Raw genomic sequence first — 19,813 nt, forward strand, 5'->3', positions numbered from 1 at the left:
AAATAAACCTTACAATGTAACTTTAAAACGGGAAGTAGGCAGGAAGTGAGAACCCTTGGTCTCACAAAGGAGCAAGATGAAAATGTAAAGTCTTGCACCCAGATTTGAATGAGCATTCATCTATGGTCGCCAGACCTCCTGCTGTCAAGTGTTAATCTATAGTTCACTTCCGTTCTGACACTCTTGTGGTTATCTATTGATCACCACCACCCCTCCCCGCCATGGCACAAGACCCTGTTCCCACACTTACACCCTTAGGAATGTCTTTGTCTCAAACCCTTCTAAGTGGCTCCGCCAGCCTCTTTAATTGCATGGTCAACTTCCCTGCGACTGAGGTACTCGCTGGGCGAGAGAAAAGCCATTTGATTTCTGCTCCCTGTAGGTAAGCCCTGAATAAAAGTTCATGTCTCAGAAAATGCCCAGTGTCTTCTTTGGTCTTTTGACTGGCAAAGCCCTCAGGGGCTGTGACACTGCCTTCTCGCCCACACTGGTTTTGTCTCCTTTTTTTTTATTACACGTATCCTAGTGTGAGTGCAGAGATATCTGACTGTAGTGTTAATTTGCATTTCCCTAATGACTAATGATGTTCACCATCTTTTCATATGCTTATAACCCATTCATTTATTTTCTTCACCAAATGACCTTAACCAAAATGTCTATTCAAAGCTTTTCCCCATTTTTAATTGAGTTGACTGATTTCTTATAATTGAATTGTAAGAGTTTTTCATATGTCCTGAATAGAAGTCCTTTATTAGAAGTATAACTTGCAAATATTTTTGCAATCTGTGATTTGTCTTTTCATTTTCTTATTGTTGTCTTTTGAAATGTGAAAGTTTTCAATTCTGATGAAGTGAATTTATGGATTTTTTTTCTCTTATAGATTGTGCTTTTCATATTGTTTCTAAGTAAACTTTACCCAACTCAAGGTCACAAAGACTTTCTCCTATATTTTCTTCTAGAAGTTTTATAGTTTTTGCTAGGCCTATGACCCATTTTGAGTTACTTTTTCAGTATTTCGTGAGATTAGGGTCCAAGTTCTTTTTTTTTCTTTTCTTTTTTTTTTTTTGGCATATGGATATTCACTTGTCTCCACACTATTTATTGAAAAAACTCTCCTTTCCCTATTGAATTGTCTGTGCACCTTTGTTGAAACTCAACTGACCATAAATGTAAGAATTTACTTTTGGACTCTATTTTGTTCTTTGGATCTAAATACCCATCCTTGTCCTAGTATCATACTGTTTTGATCACAGTGACTCTATAAGAAGCTTTGAAATTGAGTAGTTTAAGGTCTCCAACTTTGTTCTTCTTTTTCAAAATTGTCTTAGCTATTATAGGCCCTTTGTATTTCCATATAAATTTTTTTACAATTAATTTTTTTCAATTTTTAGAACATTTTCATTACTCCAGAAAAGAAAAAAACAAAAAAAAAAAAAAAAAAAAAAAGGAAACTCAAATCTTCCCATACCCCAACCACTCCCCCTCCATTATTGATTCATAGTATTGGTATAGTACATTTGTTACTGTTGATGAAAGAATGTTAAAATACTACTTACTATAGGATATAGTTTGCAACAGGTATATATATTTTTTCCTATATGCCCCTCTATTACTACCTTCTAGTTATAGTGTCATACATTTGTTCTACTTCATGAGAGAGATTTCTAATATTTGTACAGTTAATCATGGACATTGTCCACCACAAGATTCACTGTTTTATACATTCCCATCTTTTAACCTCCAACTGTCCTTCTGGTGACATACGTGACTCTGAACTTACCCTTTCCACCACCTTCACACACCATTCAGCACTGTTAGTTATTCTCACAATGTGTTACCATCACCTCTGTCCATTTCCAAACATTTAAGTTCACCCTAGTTGAACATTTGCTCATAGTAAGCAACTGCTCCCCATTCTTTAGTCTCATTCTATATCCTAGTAATTTATATTTCATGTCTATGAGTTTACATGTTATAATTAGTTCACATCAGTGAGACCCTGCAATACTTGTCCTTATGTGTCTGTCTTATTTCACTCAATATGGTGCCCTCAAGATTTCTTCATCAACCCATTTTTTTAAAGATGGTTTTGTTCACACACCATACATTCTGTCCTAAGTAAACAATCATTGGTTCCCTGTATAATCATGTATTTATGTATTCAGCACCATCGCCACTATCTATATAAGGACATCTCCATTTTTTCCATAAAGAAAGAGGAAGAGTCAAAGAAGGTAGAGAAACAAAAGAAAAAGAAAAGAGAGATAAAAAAAAATGACAGCTAGAAAACAACAAAAGGAAAGATGATAGCATTAAACTAAAGTAGAATAAAGAGTCAGACAACATCACTAATGCCAGAAGTCCCATACCCTTCCCCTAAGTCCCCCTACCCATATGCATTTAGCTTTGGTGTATTGCCTTTGTTGTATTAAAAGACCATAATACAATGTTTCTGTTAAGTATAGTCTCTAGTTTGCATTGATTGTATTTTCCCCCCAATCACACCCTATTTTTCACACCTTGCAATGTTGACATTCATTTGTTCTACCTCATATAAAAACATATCTACCTTTTATTACAATTGTTGGGCACCCTAGGTTTCACTGAATTATACAGTCCCAGTCTTTATCTTTCCTCTTTTGTTCTGGTGTCCCACATGCTCCTGACCTTCCTCTTTCAACCATAATCACAGTCATCTTTGTTCAGTGTACATACATTGCTGTGTTACTATCTCCCAAAGTTGTTTTCCAAATCTCTCACTCCTGTCTTTTCCTTTCTGTCTGCAGTGCTTCCTTTAGTGCTTCCTGTAGAGCAGGTATCTTGTTCACAAACTCCATCATTGTCTGTTTGTCAGAGAATATTTTAAGCTCTCCCTCATATTTGAAGGACAGTTTTGCTGGATATAGGATTCTTGGTCAGTGGTTTTTCTCTTTAAGTATCTTAAATATATCACCCCACTTCCTTCTTCTGTCCATGGTTTCTATTGAGATATCACCCCACTTCCTTCTTCTGTCCATGGTTTCTATTGAGAAATTTGCACATAGTCTTATCAAGCTTCCTTCATATGTGATGGATCACTTTTCTCTTGCTGCTTTCAGGATTGTTTCTTTTTATCTTTCACGTTTGATAATCTGATTATTAAGTGTCTTGGCGTAGGCCTATTCAGATCAATTCTGTTTGGACCTGTAATTTGATGTCTTTCATAAGAGATGAGAAATCTTTGTTATTTCCTCTATTATTGCTTCTGTCCTTTTTCCCTTCTCTTGTCCTTCTGGGACACCTATGACATGTACATTCCTGCATTTCGATTCGTCCTTAAGTTCTCGGAGATGTTGCTCATATTTTTCCATTCTTTTCTCTTTCTGTTCTTTTTTGTATAGCCTTTCAGTGCCTTGTTCTCCAGTTCCTGGGTGCTTTCTTCTGCCTCTTGAGATCTGCTGTTGTATGTCTCCACTGTGTCTTTCATCTCTTGTGTCATTTCCATAGATTCTGCCAGTTGTTTTTTTGAACTTTCGATTTCTACCCTATGTTACACACAGTGTTTTCATTATATGCATCCTTTTTTTCATATATTCCCTAAACTTTTTGAATTGATTTAGTATTAGTTGTTTAAATTCCTGTTATCTCAGTTGAAGTGTAAGTTTGTTCTTTTGACTGGGCCATAACTTCATTTTTCTTAGTGTAGGTTGTAGTTTTCTGTTGTCTAGGCATCTGATTTCCTTGGTTACCCCAATCAGGTTTTCCCAGACCAGAATAGGCTCAGGTCTCAGAAGGAGGCAACAGTATCAGGTCTCCCTGAGGGTGTGTCTTAGAAGATTGGTACTCCCTGTGAGGCCTCAAGTCACTGTGCTTTTCTCCCAGCAGGTGCAACCTGTCAGCCTGTAGCTCCAAACTGGCGTAAGAAAGTGTAGCCTGTGGCTGTTTTCCCCAGGCTCTGTGGTCTGGCTCTGAATGGAAGGCAACTAGTAAAGCTTGACACCACCTTCTTCCTCTAGGGAAAATACACCCCCTAGGGGGAGGTCATTTACATTTGAACTGTCTCTCTGCCTGTGATATCTCCACACTTGTCTGGGTCAGAGGACTGGGAACCGAAAATGGCTGAGGCTTTCTCCACTGAGCCAAAAACAGGACAGAAAGCCCCCTTCAGGGCCAGTCCATGGCCACCCTCCGGCTCTCCAAGGTCAGTCATCACCAAAAGCCTCTGTCTACTTGTTGGGGATTCATATCTTGTATTGAGCAGTCCACGTTTCCTAATTAAAACCCCAGTTGGAGCTCAGCTAAGCTATATTCACTTGCTCCAAGTGTGCTGCTCTCTAGCACCACAAGGCTTTGCAGTTCGGGCTGTGGGGGGGAGGGGGCTCCTGGCTTGGATCCACAGTTTTTACTAACAGATTTTATGCTGCAATCTCGGGCATTCCTCCCAATTCAGGTTGGTTTATGATGAGTGGACAGTCACATTTGTACCCCAACAGTTATTCCAGATTATTTACTAGTTGTTCCTGGTTATTAGTTGTTCCATGGGGACAAATTAGCTTCCACTCCTCTCTATTCCATATAAATTTTAAGATCAACTTGTTAATTTCTACCAAAATTCCTGCTGGAATTTGACAAGGATTGCATTGAATTTCCAGATATATTTGGGAGAATTGTCCTATTGACAATACTGAGACTTCCAATCCATTATTATGAAATGCCTCTTTAAGTGTTTAGATTTTCTCTAATTTCTCTCAAAAATGTTTCATAGTATACAAATCTTCCACTTAATTCGTTAAATTTATTCTATTTTATTCTTTTTAATGCTATTGTAAATGGAATTATTTTCCTATGATTTATTGCTAGCATATGAGGATATAATTTATTTTTGTATGTTGATCTTGTACCATGTGACATTTTTAAACTTGTTTCTAGTATTTTTTTGTGTATGTGGATTTCTTGGTATTTTCTATGTTAAGGGTCATGTGATTTGGGAAAAGGGACAGTTTTAGTTCTTCCTTTCTATTCTGGATACCTTTATTGTCCTTTTCTGTCTTATTGCACTAATTAAAACCTCCTATGTTAAATAGAAAGGTGAGAACAGGCATCATTGCCTTGTTCCTGATCTTAACAGGAAAAGTATTTAGTCTTCAACCAGTAAGTATGATGCTAGCTGTGGGGTTTTTTTGTAAATACCCTTTATCAGTTTGAGGAAGTTGCGTTCTATTTCTACTTTGATGAGAGTTTTTATCAAAAAGGGGTATTGAATTTGTCAAATGCTTTTTCTGTATCCATTAAGATGAATATGTTGTTTTTGTTCTCTATTCTATTAATATAGTATATTATATTAATTGATTTTCAGACTGCCACTGTCATAAAATAAATCATCCTGTGCTTACCAGCCTCTGAACACCATTTTCATTTCTTTAGTACTATGAGAATGCCAAAAGCTCTGATTAGTGTTTTAGCCTCTAAGCTTCCTAGCCTTTTGTCCAGTACAGTTTAGGAATCAGCAAATGACTAGAGAGGAAAAATCAAGCAGAATGTTGGGCTTACTTCTCTGAGGTTCCCTTTCCTCCGGAATGTTAGCCCTTTAATTTCTAGCTAGCCCAGCCCTCAAAGAGCTGTTTTGTATATTTTATACATCATTTACAGTTGTTCTCAATGGGAGCCTGGGTCTGATACTTTAGTTAGAACCAGAATTAACATAGACTACGTGGATTTTGTTTTGTTTTGTTTTGTTTTGTTTTAACTGTGTGCTGGGACACTGAATTTGCAAAATTGTTTGTAGCATTAACTTGAGACCCTGGGTAATATCTTCCTCCAGACAGGTTTACATTTGCTTCTGCCAAATTCTTGGATGCATTAACAATCCAGGATCACATGAATTCAATTTCAAGGACTGAGATAAGCCTATGATCCCTGAAAGGGCCTATCTATTTTCTGGCTTACTTTTATTCCCAGGATGCAGAGCTTCAAAGTACACCAAGTTTTTCCCACCACGGTAGGCCTTCAACCACAGACTCTGTCCCTTTGGTCCATGAAGCTGCCAAAAGCACTGCTCATCCTATCAATCACCGGCCCCTGTGGAATCACCAAACACCCTTTTGATGGTCCCAAACTCCAGGTTCATCTGCTTGAACCTCAATCCTCCTTCAGATTTTCTATTTGTGATTCTTAGGGGCTTGTTAGTTCTTCAATGTCTTCAAATAGATTTTTTTTTTTAAAGTAATTTGTCCAAATTTCCTAGCTGCCCTGACTTACCTAGGTTCACCATTACTGGAAGCTTCTTAAGTTGTAAAACAACTATAATTTCATCACCAACAATATTTCTGATTTGAGGATATAAAATATTTCAAAATGGTATAATTAACCAAACCTTAAAAAAAACTTCCTCTCTATGCCATAAAAAACACAGATTTATGCAAACCCTTTTGGGTTTAGATTGTGCAGTATAAATTGCAATGTTAATATAATTATTTTCACTATTTTTGATTCCTAGCTATAATCAAAAAACACTACATTTATTTGTTCAGCACATTTTTATTTTTCAAAATACTTTACCATCTATTATTTATAATTTATTCCTAATAACTCCTCTTTGAAGTAGGAACAAACATTATCATCTTCATTTTAAAGATGAATAAACTGAAGAGAAACCCATTCATTTATCTGATATTTCTAAAAAAAAAATAGGAGAAATTGCTCTTAAATTCAAACACATAATAATTTTGCAGTCTCACCTGATTTTCCATTGTGACAGTCTGTACCAGATTCTGATTCAGATGTTGAAACATAATTCAGAATTTGATGTCCACAGCTTATAAAACAAAATAGATAAAATGTATAATGAATGAGTTAAGTTTTTAACCTAAACATAATTAGAAAACATGCTTAATATGTAACCAAGATCCCAACTGGACTATATCACTGTATTCCAATCATTCTATAAATTTAACAGGCTTCATCTTTAATAAGCATCCATGTGTCCCTCAAGGAAACAGCATAGTTTTGAAAGTTGCCATTGGAATCTGAGGCAAACCCTATTATACTGAAGCAGAAGTGAGACTGAACACCATATGAACTGGGTTTTTTGAATGGGCACTAAAGTGGTATATACTAAAATAGTTCTCTATAGATTTAGTGATACCTTATAAAGGTTACAATACCACTGTGTTTCACCTCAGATGTAGATCATTTAATTGGCAGAGGAATACATGCACATGAGAACAAGTTTACTTAAAACAAAAACTGTTAGATAAATAGGAGGATGTAGTCTTAACCCATCATCTATTATAATACAGAACCAGAAAACTGGTAATACTTTACTAAAATAACCTGTATTTTGAACCAGAAATAATAAACTTTTGGGGAACTTACCTGTTACACAGATTGCTATCAGAATTTCTAAGTTGCTGATAAAAATCTGGTGTATTGGGTGCATTGCCCAGAGATTTGTGTAAAATAGCACTTCGCTTACTAAGAAAATCAGCAGTATCGGGAAATTCTACGGGTGACCGGTTAGTTAGAGAGCCAGCAGACACTGGCCCATGGCTGGGAGAATTCACAGGACTCAGACTGTGTAAAGCACCTTAGAAAATTAAAAAAGAGAGACAGATAAATAAATAAATAAATAAATGTGCATATATTTTGTTTAATTTTGTGTATTTATAAAGAGCATTTTCCTTCTTTAAAAGAAATCAAAGTATTTAAAATTGAATGATAAAATCGATTTCTACTTGGGGCTATCTTGAAGACAACCTAGGAATTTAAGCAGAATATAGACCATATTTGTTATCTTAAATGACTATAGAGTAAATACCCTCCAGAAGGAGGCCCATAATAGATAAAGATTACAAGTATGACTAAAATGTTCATAATGTGTGGCACTAAATTTTCTAATTCATATTGGTCTTTATCTTTCACATTTTGCTTCTCTACCATCTTGAATGTCTATATGAGTAAAGCATCTTTACCAAATTTTGTTTTCAAGTTCTTAAAGCATTAAGCAAGTTGACCATATGACAAAATTATATGCTAACAAAACTGGCATATCCCTTTAAAAATATATCCAAATTTTCCCAGCTCATTCATTCATTCAACAAATATTTGAGATCCTACTATGTGCTAGAAAGAGTGCTGGGTTTCACAATGGAGAAAAATATGCCATTCTTGTAACTCAACAAACCTATTTACTTCACCTATGTATGCATCCCTTAACAATTTAGATTAGTGGAGGATACAAACAAGTGCTAGTGCTAAAATAAGGAAAAAACCAGAGTGCTTAAGGAACACACAGGATGGGTCTCTAATCCAGTTGATTTAGTCCAGAAACCATCACTGAGTGGCTTGAACTAAGGCAGTGTGGGTACACCTGGAGAGAGGCAGGCAGAAATAAAGATCTAAGTAAAGGATGAATCTGAGAGGAAAGCAAATAACAGTAATTAAGGTCCTGCAATATTTTCAAGTGTAGTGGGGGAAGGACTTACAGATGTATTATTTAATTAAATCTTCACAATAACTCTGAGTTAAGCAGTGCCCTCATTTTACATATGAAGGAAATAAAATACCAAAGAAAATAAGTAACTTGATTTAGTTAACACAGTTAACTCCATGAGACATACTCCTGCCAGGGCTGCCGGTGTTGCTCAATTGGTCTGATTTGCTTAGAGTCTCCTATAAATTCATGTAATGTTGGGGCTCAATGGGATTTTATAATCTGGTCTAACACTTTCATGTTTCAGAAAAGGAAACTGAGGACTAGAGGGGAGAAGTAACTTGCTTGTCAAAGTCATCCTTGGTTAGTTGCTAAAGTTTGAGTTTTCAGGGTTCACTTCTCCAGTTATACCAGAAAGTGATGGAAATTTTGGCAAGCACGATGAGAGGAATAAAAGGTAAATAATCTTAGGACTTATGTTCCTTGATAGAAATTTGATATAACATAGAGAAGCCTCGAGGAGAGGAAAAAAAATGGTATAGAAGGAAACCTAGCAACCCTTAACAAATACTTTCTACAATTTAACTTCATTACTTTTACTTTTAACATTTTTTATTGTAAAATATAATACACATACAGAAAAGTTGCCACAGGAATGCCCATCACTCAAGCTAAGACAAAAAACATAGCCAGAGATCAGAAAACCCATTCCTCTAACTCCCTTCCCTCCCATTAAAGGAAATCATCATCCTGACTTTGATGGTATTGTTTTTCTTGCCTTTCTTTATACTTATACCACGTATGTATGCATTCCTTAGCAATTTAGATTAGATTTGCCTTTTCTGAACTTTATAAACTGAATTAGACAAGCTTCTATGCTTGATTACTTTAAAGTTTTAAAAACATATTTCCATAATGTTGCATGAGATTGTAGTTCGTTCATCTTCATTGTCATATAAAATTGTATGTTATGAATATAGCACAATTTTATTTCTTCAGTCAAGGGTTGATACATGTTTTGGTTCGCTAAAGCTGTCAGAATGCAATATACCAGAATTGGGTTCGCTTTTTCAATGGGGTTTTATTAGGTTACAAATTTGCAGTTCTAAGTCCATGAAAATGTCCAAATTAAGGCACCGAGAGAAAGATACCTTCTCTGAGGAAAGGCTGCTGGCATCCAGGTTTCCTCTGTCACGTGGGAAGGCACATGGCAATGTCTGCTGGTCCTTCTCTCCTGGTTCTAGTTTCAATGGCTATTTCTAAATGTCTCTGGGTGTTTCTCTTTATGCTCTCCTGCTTTACCTGTCTTTAATCCTCTCATAAAGGACTTCAGTGAAGGATTAAGACCCACCTTGAGTGGGCTAGAACACATTTCAATTGAAATAGCCTAACCAAAGGGTCCCACCCACAATAGGTCTGCCCCCACAAGAATGGATTAAAAGAACATGGTCTTTTCTGGGGTACATAACAAATTCAAACCAGCACAATAGACATATCGGATATTTCTAGTCTGGGGTAATTACAAACAATGTGGCTATGAACATACTTGTATTCTGTGATACATATGCATGCCTTTCACCACTGTATATAATTTAGGAGTGGAATTATTCAACTTTGTGATAGTTATAAACTATTTTTGAAAGTCATTTCCATATTTGTAATTTCCTCCTGCAACGCATGATAGTTTCTGTTGCTCCAAATTCTCACCTACTTTAGTCACTCTGTCACCACTCTTAAAGTGAGTAGAATGGCATGGTGCTTTCAATTTTTAATTTCCTGATTACTCATGAGGTTGCACAACTTTCTTATTCTTACAGGTCAATCTCTTCAGTGCTCATTTTCTATTGGATTGTTGTGGTAGACTCCAAAGTGGATTCCAGTGATCCCTTCTGGTGTTCAAGCCTTTGTATACTCCCCTCCCTTTGCATGTGGAAAGGACCATGACTTGCTTCTTATCAACAGAATACAGCAAAAGTGATGGGAACTCACTCCTATGATTGCATTAGATTATGCACTCCGGCTTGCTAGCAGACTCATTCTAGAAATTATTCTTGGTGGCTTGAGGAAGTAAACAGCCATATTGATGAAGACAAGGGGCTCGATCAGCCTCTAGGAGTTTAGGGTGACTTCCAGCTAATAGCCATAAAGAAACCAGAGTCCACCGTCCCACAATCAAAGGAAATGAATTCTGACAACAATCTGAGTGAGCCTGCATCCCAGTTGATCCTCCAAATGACAATGCAACAAGATTTGACACCTTAAATACAGCCTTATGAGGCCCTAAGCAAAGGACTCAGTTAAGCAATACACCATCTCCTGACACACAAAAACTACTAAATTGGTGGTAATTACCTTTGCAGCAATAGAAAATATAGTTGTCTATGACTCCTCAACTTAATTTTAGTTGTTTATATAGCTGTGTTCTAGTTCTTCCTCAGGTTTTAAGAATATTTTCTTTTCAGGTCTTTTTAAATGATATTTCTTGATAAATAGAAGTTATTAATTCTCATGTACTCAAAATTATCCATCTAATCCCATATGGTTATTTAGTGTTTTTGTGTCTTGCTAATGAAATCTTTCCCCACTCTAAAGTAAGTATAGCAGTATGCACATTTTTCATTAATATCTCTAAGTACTTGATGAGTTTTGATGCTGTTGTAAACGGTGTTTTAAATTTCATTTTCCAATTGGTTTTAGGTATCCAGCAAGATGTACTATTAATTCTATTAGTATTTTTAGATTCTTCTAGAATTTCTATGTATACAAAAAGGCCATCTGCAAATAAAGAAAAAGGTTTACATCTTTCTTTCCAATTTTTATTCCTTTTATTTCTTTATCTTTATCTAATTTATTGCCTAAAATTCCAGGACAATGTGGAATATAAATGTTGATACTGAACATCTTGTATCTTGTTTCCAAAGTCAGGGGCAAAATGTTCAATATTTTGCCATTAAAGTATGATGTTTGCAGTAAAAGTTTGGTAGGTACTGCTTATCAGATTAAGGATGATCCCCTCTATTCCCAATATACTTAAAATTTTCATTACGAACATTTATTAATTTATCAAATGAAGAAATATCAAATGCGTTCCCTGTATCTATTAAGATGACCATATGATTATTCTTTTATTCTATGAATGCAGTGAATTTTTAAATATTAAACCAACTTTATATTCTGGAATACTCCCACACATGGTCATGACGTATTATCATTTTAATATAGTGCTTGATTTTATTTGCAACTATTTTGTTTAGGATTTTTCTATCTATAGTCAGAGTGATATTGCCTGTAAGTTTCTTTTCTTGTAAGGTCCTTGTCAGGTTTTGGTATCAGCATTATGCTGGCCTCATAAAACAAGTTGGGAAGTGTTTCTTCCTTCTCCTTTCTTTGAAAGAGTTGTATAAGATTGGTTCTGGTAGACAGAATAATGATCCCTAATGATGTCCACACCCTGATTCTCAGAACCCATAACTACGTTAGGTTACACAGCAATGGAAAATTTAGGTTGCAAATGAAATTAAGGTTGCTAATCAGCTGACTTTGTGATGAGGAGATTATCCCAGATTATCTAAATGGGCCCTGTATTAGTTAGGGTTCTCTAGAGAAACAGAATTAACAACAGATATCTATAAATATAAGATTTATAAAAGTGTCTCACACAACTATGCATGAGTCCAAATTCTGTAGGGCAGGCAGCAAACTGGCAACTCCAATGAAGATGTTCGATGAACTCCTCAGGCAGCGAACTGGCAACTTTGATGAACTCCTCAGGAAGCACTTTGCTAGTTACCTGAGAAAGTAGTGAAAGTCCTGTATCTGTCTCAATTAAAAGTCTTCAACTGCTTGGATTAAATCTAGCTGATTGCATTCTCTCACTGCGAAAGACATACCCTTCGTTGAGGTAATCAGTCACAGCTGCAGCCAACTGACTGATGATTTAATAACCCAGCCTTCTGGTTTATTAACCAGCCACAAATGTCCTTGCAGTAATGGTTAGGCCAGTGCTTGCTTGACCAGACACCTGGGCACCATCACCTGGCCAAGTTGACACATGAACCTAACCATCACAGGCCCAATGTAATCACAAGAGCCTTTACAGGTGGAAGAGGGATGCTGAAGAGAAAGGACCAAGAGGTGGCAGTGTATGGTTGGCTTTGAAGACAGAGAAATGATGCCATGAGCCAAGGAATACAGGCAGCCTCTAGAAGCTGAAAAACATAAGGCAACAGTCTCCTTTAGTGGTCCCAGAAGGAACACAGCCCTGAAGATACCTTGCTTTTAGTCCAGCAAGATTAATTTCAGACTTTTGATTTCCAAAACTGCAACATAATAAATCTGTATTGTTTCAAGCCACCAAGTTTGTGGTAATTTGAAACAGAAGCAAAAGAAAACTAAGGCATTGGACACAATCTTTTGTAAAGATACCTTCATTAAATGCTGAGATGAATTTGCTAGTGAAGCCATCTGTATCTATAATTTTCTTTGTAGGAAGGTTTTTAACTATAGGTTCAATATCTTTAGATCAATGTCACCTATTTTTATTTTTTAAGGAATTCATGCCATCTAAATTATGAAATTTATTAGCATAAAGTTATCCAAATATCTTTTTTTTATTCTTTTAGCTTCTGTTGGTGTAGATTTGTTTGTTTTTCATTTCTTACATTGAAAATCTGTGTTTTCCCTCTCTTTTTCTTCATCAATCTTCTACTGGAGCTATCTTTATCAATCTTCTACTGGAGCTATCAATTTTATTAATCTTTACAAAGGATGAATTTTGTTGATTTTCATTTTTCTTGCTGACTTAGATTTTCACATTCTTTATCTCTGCTTTTGATTGCATTAATTTCTGCTCTTTATTATTTCCTTGTTCTACTTTCAGTTTAATTTGCAGTTAATTTTATAGCTTTTTGAAATGTAAACCTAATCGATTTTTAATCTTTCTTCTTTTTATTGTTACTTTCCAAACTGTAATCACTGCTTTATTTCTTTCCACAAATTTTGATAGGTCATATTTTCATTATCATTCAGCTCAAAATGTTTTCTAATTTCCATTGTGTTTTCTTCTTCTTTGTCCCATGTATTATTTATAATTTGGGAATTTTCTAGACAGTTTTCTTCAAATGCATTGTAAACTAATTTCACTGTGGTCATGTTCTATATGTTTTTTTTTTAAACAGCTTTATTAATGTTGAAAGAATATAAATTGACCTTCAAGCCCTGAGATACAAAATGACTCCAGGCAAAGGAGGTAGGCGAGCTGAACAGCCTATGCAGACACAATCAGCCTTCAGGAATGCATAGCTTGGAGGAGACCTACAGGACACAGGACAAGGAAAAGAGGCCTAAGCTCTGACCAATTAGTTTTAGACAAGTCTCCTTCTGCCTCAATGTTCCAATAAGCCGCTAGAACAGAACTTGCCTCACAACTTTCTTTTTTCTTTTTTTGGACTATAGATTCCCAATGCATCCAAATACTTTGTAACACCTGCTTTTACCCAATTTGTGAATTGTTAATGAAGCTCTCATTTCTATTTGCAGTAACAATTCTTTTGACATTGAGATATCATTCATATATGAAAAAATTCACCTTTTTAAAATTACACAGTTCAGTGGGTTGTTTTTTTTAGTATATTCATGGACATGTGCAACTATCATCACTACCTAATTTCAGAGCACTTTAGATAATATATTGTAACAAACCTGGTATCAGATCCAGCCCTACCCTCAAGATTTGGTGGTATTAGTGTTTGTGTTTGTTTTCTTGTTTGAGACTCCTTGTTTAGCAACTTGTTACTGGAGTAATTATGTAGATTCCTTTGGCCATGCAGCATGTGGCCACTGGGTTCTCTGTTAGCCTTTTTAAAAATCTAAGTTCTTGTTATGATTTTTAAGCTTAGCTTTCCTAAGAGTTACCATTGGGCCAGTATATATTTAGCAGTCAGTCCATGATCTGTCATAAGATTTAAAGTCTTCTACCAAGGGATCAGCGTAAAAAGACACAGCTTCAAATTTCAGGCAGTTTACAAGACAGCCTTAGCTTTTACTTCCAGCTTGTACAGGACTTCAAGGTCAGCCACAGGTAAGCTACCTGGGCCTTCTCCTTTCCCAGATCTTTCCCAGGCATGTGCACCTCTGTGCAGCCCTTTATATTCCCATTTGCCTCTCCTCTCCAGTGCAAAGAGGGTCCTGCAGGGCTGCCATCCACCGATCCTGACCTGAGCAGTTGGCCAACCTGGGAAACCTACACGATCGGATCTTTTCCCTCACTCCTTTGGACCCTTTGTACTGTGTAAGTAATAAAGCAATCATTTGCAGAAAGTTTCTATTATGCCTGAGCCTGTGTTCCCACGACACACCATGTAGCAACTTGCTCCAAAGTTGCTTTCTTTTATTAAGTTTTGGAAAAATTTCTAGCCATTATCTCTCTAAATTTTATTTCTGTCCCATTGTCTATTTCCTCTCCTTTTAAGACTTTATTTACATGTATTTTAGCATTTTTTACTATGTCCCATATGTCTCTTACATTCTGTTCTGTTTTTATGTATTTTTTCCCCTCTTGGTGCTTCAGTTTGAATATTTTCTATTTCTCTCTCTTCAAATTCCCTAATCATGTTTTCTGTTCTGTCCTCTCTGCTCTTAAACACATCCAGTCTGCTCTTAAGCTCATCCAATAAGCTCTTAATTTCATTATTTGCATTTCTCAGTTCCAGATCTCCACTGTTTCTTTTTTTATGTTCCAGTTCTCTGTTCAAATTATCCATCCATTTTGTCCATCTTCCCTTCTATTTCCTTTACATTATTGTTATTTTAAAGACTTAAACTCCAGCATCAAGATCAAATGTAGATGTTCTTCTACTGTCTACTTTTCTTGCTTATCAATCACATTTTCCTACTTCTTCAGAAGTTTTATAATTTTTGTTGTGCCAGACATTATGTATAAATCAATTTTGTGATTGTATATCACATTGCCCTAATATCATATATATTGTACTTTAAAAGCAGAATATCAATGATACTCTGCTATTGCTCTGTTGTATCTATAAAATATCTTTCATCTAAGAAATTCTGAAGCATTCAATAATCTTTTGGTTGAAAGAAAATTCCTCAATTAGAATGACTTATGAGGCTATAGTGAGGGTTTTTCCTATTCTCATACTAAGATTTTTTTCCTCCAGAATATACATTCTACAAAAGAAAACACATTTCCCAAGAATTTTCCCTTGTTCTGGATATGAATCTGGATCTACGACTATTTAGGTTAGTAAAAGAGTTCTATATTTTATCTGTGTCCTTAGTGCCTAACAAAGTACCTCATACATAATAGGTGCTCCAAAAATGCTAACTGAATGAATGAGCCAACCCAAATAGTCATGTTGACTTACAAAACATGAATTGGTATTCAAAATTAGACATAAATGTGTAATTTTAAAAAAAGTGCTACCATGTACTTTGAGACTTCCCATATTTAAATTATAAAAAATGATTTCTTACCAGGTCTTCTCAGACCTATATGGTGAGTCAGCGACACAGAAGATGACCTCTGCTTCGGGATTGTCTGTAGATTTGAACTAAAAGGCCCATTTAGATAGCATCCTTGACTAAAAGAGAAACATGACAGGTTAAGAATTTTAAAGCTATAAGAAATTTCCTTTTTTCTTCAAGGTCTTCAATTCATTTAGGAAATATCTGTTTACATATTCAGGGTTTGGCATTCTTACCTACTGCCTATAGCCTAAAGCAGGGGTCGGCAACTTTTTTCTGCAAAGGACAAGAGAATAAACACTTTTTTGGCTTTGCAGGCCATAAGGTCTCTGTTGCAAGTACTCAAGCCTGCCACTATAGCACAGAAGCAGCTACACACAACAGTAAATGAATGAGTGTGGCTGTTTCAATAAAATTTTGTTTACAAAAACAGGCTGTGGATCAGATTAGTTCATAGGCTGTAGTTTGCCAACACTAGGTCTAAAGCAGGTTATTAGGACCACCTAGAGGACATCTTAAAACAAAAATTGCTGCTCCCACTCCCAGGGTTTCTTAGTAGGTACAGATAATCTGCATTTCTGACAAAGTTCTCAGGTGATGCTTCTGGTCCAGGGACCTCACTGAGAACCACTGGACTGAAGTATAGTTTTCATTATTTCTTGTTCCCATTCCTCACAGATACTGATTATCCCTTAGGCAAGTCATTTCCTACAACTGAAATATTTGACTGTTATACAGAAATTATATATATTTATTATATATATACATATATAACATATAGGTAGGCATTCATAGTACAGCAGTGTGATACATAAAATAGAGTTTAATATATCTATCATAATTAAATGAGTTGTTATATATGAAAACTTTTGGACCAATGTCATACATAGAGTAAGCACACCATAAGTGTTAGATACTCCTTAGATATTCATGGCTTATTTTCTTCATTTCCTAATCTGGGCACTTTGTTACAGGCTCAAGGACAAATCATGATTTCTCTATCTAGTCATGCAACTTTTATTAGTCTGGGCTAAATTCTCAAAGAGCTCCTCTCCAACTCATTCCAACTTTCCTGCACTCCATACCCAATTTACAAGGGAAGATCTTTTATTCTGTGATCTAAGAGATTTTTGTTCATGTCTTTATTAGAGCACTTACCCATAATGTATTATAATTTTACTTACAGATTCTTTTCCCCTACTAATTTGTGATTTCCTTTAGAGGCAATGTTTTACTCATCTCTGCATTCACAGTGGATAATAGCAAAGTGCCTATAGAGGGTTCAATAGATGTTTGTGGAATAAATGAATGATCATCTCTTTAGGTCCCTATTCATAAATAACCAGAGAACATATGGTTTCTGCTCCCCCGTTTCCAGTGAATGGACTTTTTCTTTTGTTATCTAACCCCCTGCTTCTAAGGCTCCCCTTGGGTCCTTTCCTAGAAATCTTAGTTTGTTCCGTATCTCCATGTATCTCTCTGTCACAAAGAGAAGGCATATAAAATCAGCTGGCAATCACTTCAAAACTACTCCTTCCAACAACAAAAATAGTAACAGGTACTATTTTGAATATTTAGTACGTATCATCCATTGTTCTAGGTATTTTATATATTTTACCTTTTTTAATTGTCTGAACAACCCTATCAATTAGCTATTATTATTTCTAATTTACACATAAGAGGCTAGGTAATGACCCCAAATTTCACATAGATGATAAGCAGAGGAGCTAAAATTCAATTTTCCATTTCTCTGACTCTAAAACTTTACACATCAAAATTCTGATTCTATCTTTGTATCTGTTTCTCCATCTGTAAAAACAAAGATTTAGAATAAAGGATTTAGAACAAAGGATTTCTAAGGTGACTTGTAACCTTTAAATTCTATCCTAATATTTTTTCTCAAACCAGTAGTAATAATAATTTGTTGGCAAGGCTGTAAAAGAAGGCAATATACAACTTACATTGCACAATTCATCCCCTATCAATGTTCAATCACTTTTTGTATTTGAGTATTCATTGTCTATACGTGGAGCAGGAGAAATGGGAAAAGAAGCACAAAATACCATCCAGGACAATATTCAAACAAAAAAACCTGTGTATTCTACCAAGGTCCACTCTTTGGACCAAATTCAAAAGACAAGGATTTCTCCTTTTCAGAATAGACGCATAGCACTGCTCCATAGTGTTCTACCTTAATCCAGAATCTTCTAATAATTGAACATATATTCATTTAGCCCTTTAGAATAAAGAGGCACAGGTCAAATTATAAATTCTCAGTTTAGTTCCAGAATCCACGCATTAATTTCTGGCCCAGAACCAGATACGTAAATACCTCAATGAGATTACATAAAGCAATGCTGAAAAAAGCAGAGGGCAAGACAAGAAACAGTCTAGGAGTCCCAATAATTATTAATTGTTGGTAGGAAGGTGATTAACGTCAGACTTGGGAAGTGAGTCATCAAACCAAATGCAAACATTATAATGGATATCACAAAATTAAGCCACATATTGAGAGCTGACTTCTAGACTATGTAAATTACATAACAAGGTTTGTATAGCTCCATTTTTTTTTTTTAATTTAAGTGTTTAAACCTGTTGACTGTATAATGTCTAGATTTACAAAGCCATTCTCTTAAGAAGCTGAGAGGGATGACACCATTAGCCCTCCTGAATCTCTGGTTATCAAAAAGCATCTGGGCTTGCTAATGCAACTTTGGTATAAATCTCCGATAAATTCTAAGACATGAAATTGAGAAAACTGGTTCCCAAGAACATTATTTGGGGACATACCCTTGCCAGGCAAAAAGTTATTAAATTTGATTACAGAGCAATTATGGATAGGAATAATGAATCACAAATAGTTTAGACAGTCTGTCTAGCAGAGGAAATTCCTACAGTTGATAGCCCACAGGGTTATTAGACACAATTTGCCTCCTCTATTTTTTTCCCAGGGAAAGCCTGTTCAAAGAGTAGCTGTAGCCCTGAATGTGTGTTCTGTTTATTCTCAGGAAGGGCCTGGGTCCTAGCAGCCAGTCCAAGGATAGCAATTCAGCCATTCTTCTATTAAGAAGTACTAACACTGGAACTCGAGAGTGGTCATTTAATTCTCATCCAACCCTGAAAAGCATTATTCAGGCTTTCTTGGTAATTTCTGAGCAGAGAAACTTTATCTCAGGTCTGAACCTTTATCACAGGCAGAGTCAACTGTCACAGTCCAGTATGGCTATGATACACCTGCAGGACACTTCCTAAGCAGCTATTTCTCCTCAAGGATCCATTTAATGTAATCCAAACCTCCACAATAATCAAGCAGGCACTGAGGAGTCAAAATAGCTAGCACAAGGTAGAAAATGAAAAGTGCCCTTAAAGACGCAAAGAAAAGGTGTTATGCAAATACAGAGGTGAAACAGATTATTTTTCCTTGGAAAACAAGGGAAGATGATGTCAGGGTGCTGTTCTTAAGAGGTCATATCTGAGCCCAATCTTTAAGGATAAATTAAAAACAGGATATACACAAATGAATGTGAAAAGATCTATTCTAGGTAGAGGAAACAACTGAAGAAAGGCATCAAAGTGAACAAAGAGGGAATATCAAACAGGTAAGCTTGTTTGGGGTTTCAGATAACTAGAGGATGATGAGGTTGGAAAGGTAAAGGAATGGCCTTCTTAATAAAATATTAAGTCCTCCAAGACATGAAACAGTGATAAATTCTTACCCTAAATTCTTAAGGGTAGGAATAGAGTCGTGGTTCAAGTGGGACCAACTCTTTTTCTTTTTGTCTTTGATTTCTCCTAACATAGCTATGCATAGCCACCATGGCTACACAGCTTCCATTTTTTTTTCTCTAGACAAAGCATGAATTAAAAACAAAATTAAAATCTTTATTGATCTTTACACAAATAAGGTAGTCTGGGAAACAT

At 35.8% G+C, this 19,813-nt stretch overlaps 1 protein-coding gene across 2 annotated transcripts in view; it reads right to left on the reverse strand.

The window, feature by feature from the left end:
• Window positions 1-19,813, reverse strand: part of PDE3B (phosphodiesterase 3B) — a 271,815-nt gene that overhangs the window by 29,244 nt on the left and 222,758 nt on the right. For both annotated transcript variants that reach the window (XM_037839374.1, XM_037839373.1), the window contains exons 5-7: window positions 15,902-16,008; window positions 7,354-7,564; window positions 6,717-6,793 (exon numbers count right to left, since the gene is read on the reverse strand). In XM_037839374.1, the coding sequence (XP_037695302.1) occupies window positions 6,717-6,793; window positions 7,354-7,564; window positions 15,902-16,008 (395 nt within the window). The remainder of the gene's footprint in view (window positions 1-6,716; window positions 6,794-7,353; window positions 7,565-15,901; window positions 16,009-19,813) is intronic.

Source organism: Choloepus didactylus, chromosome 6 (assembly GCF_015220235.1).
Source record: "Choloepus didactylus isolate mChoDid1 chromosome 6, mChoDid1.pri, whole genome shotgun sequence".
Lineage (NCBI taxonomy): Eukaryota > Metazoa > Chordata > Mammalia > Pilosa > Megalonychidae > Choloepus > Choloepus didactylus.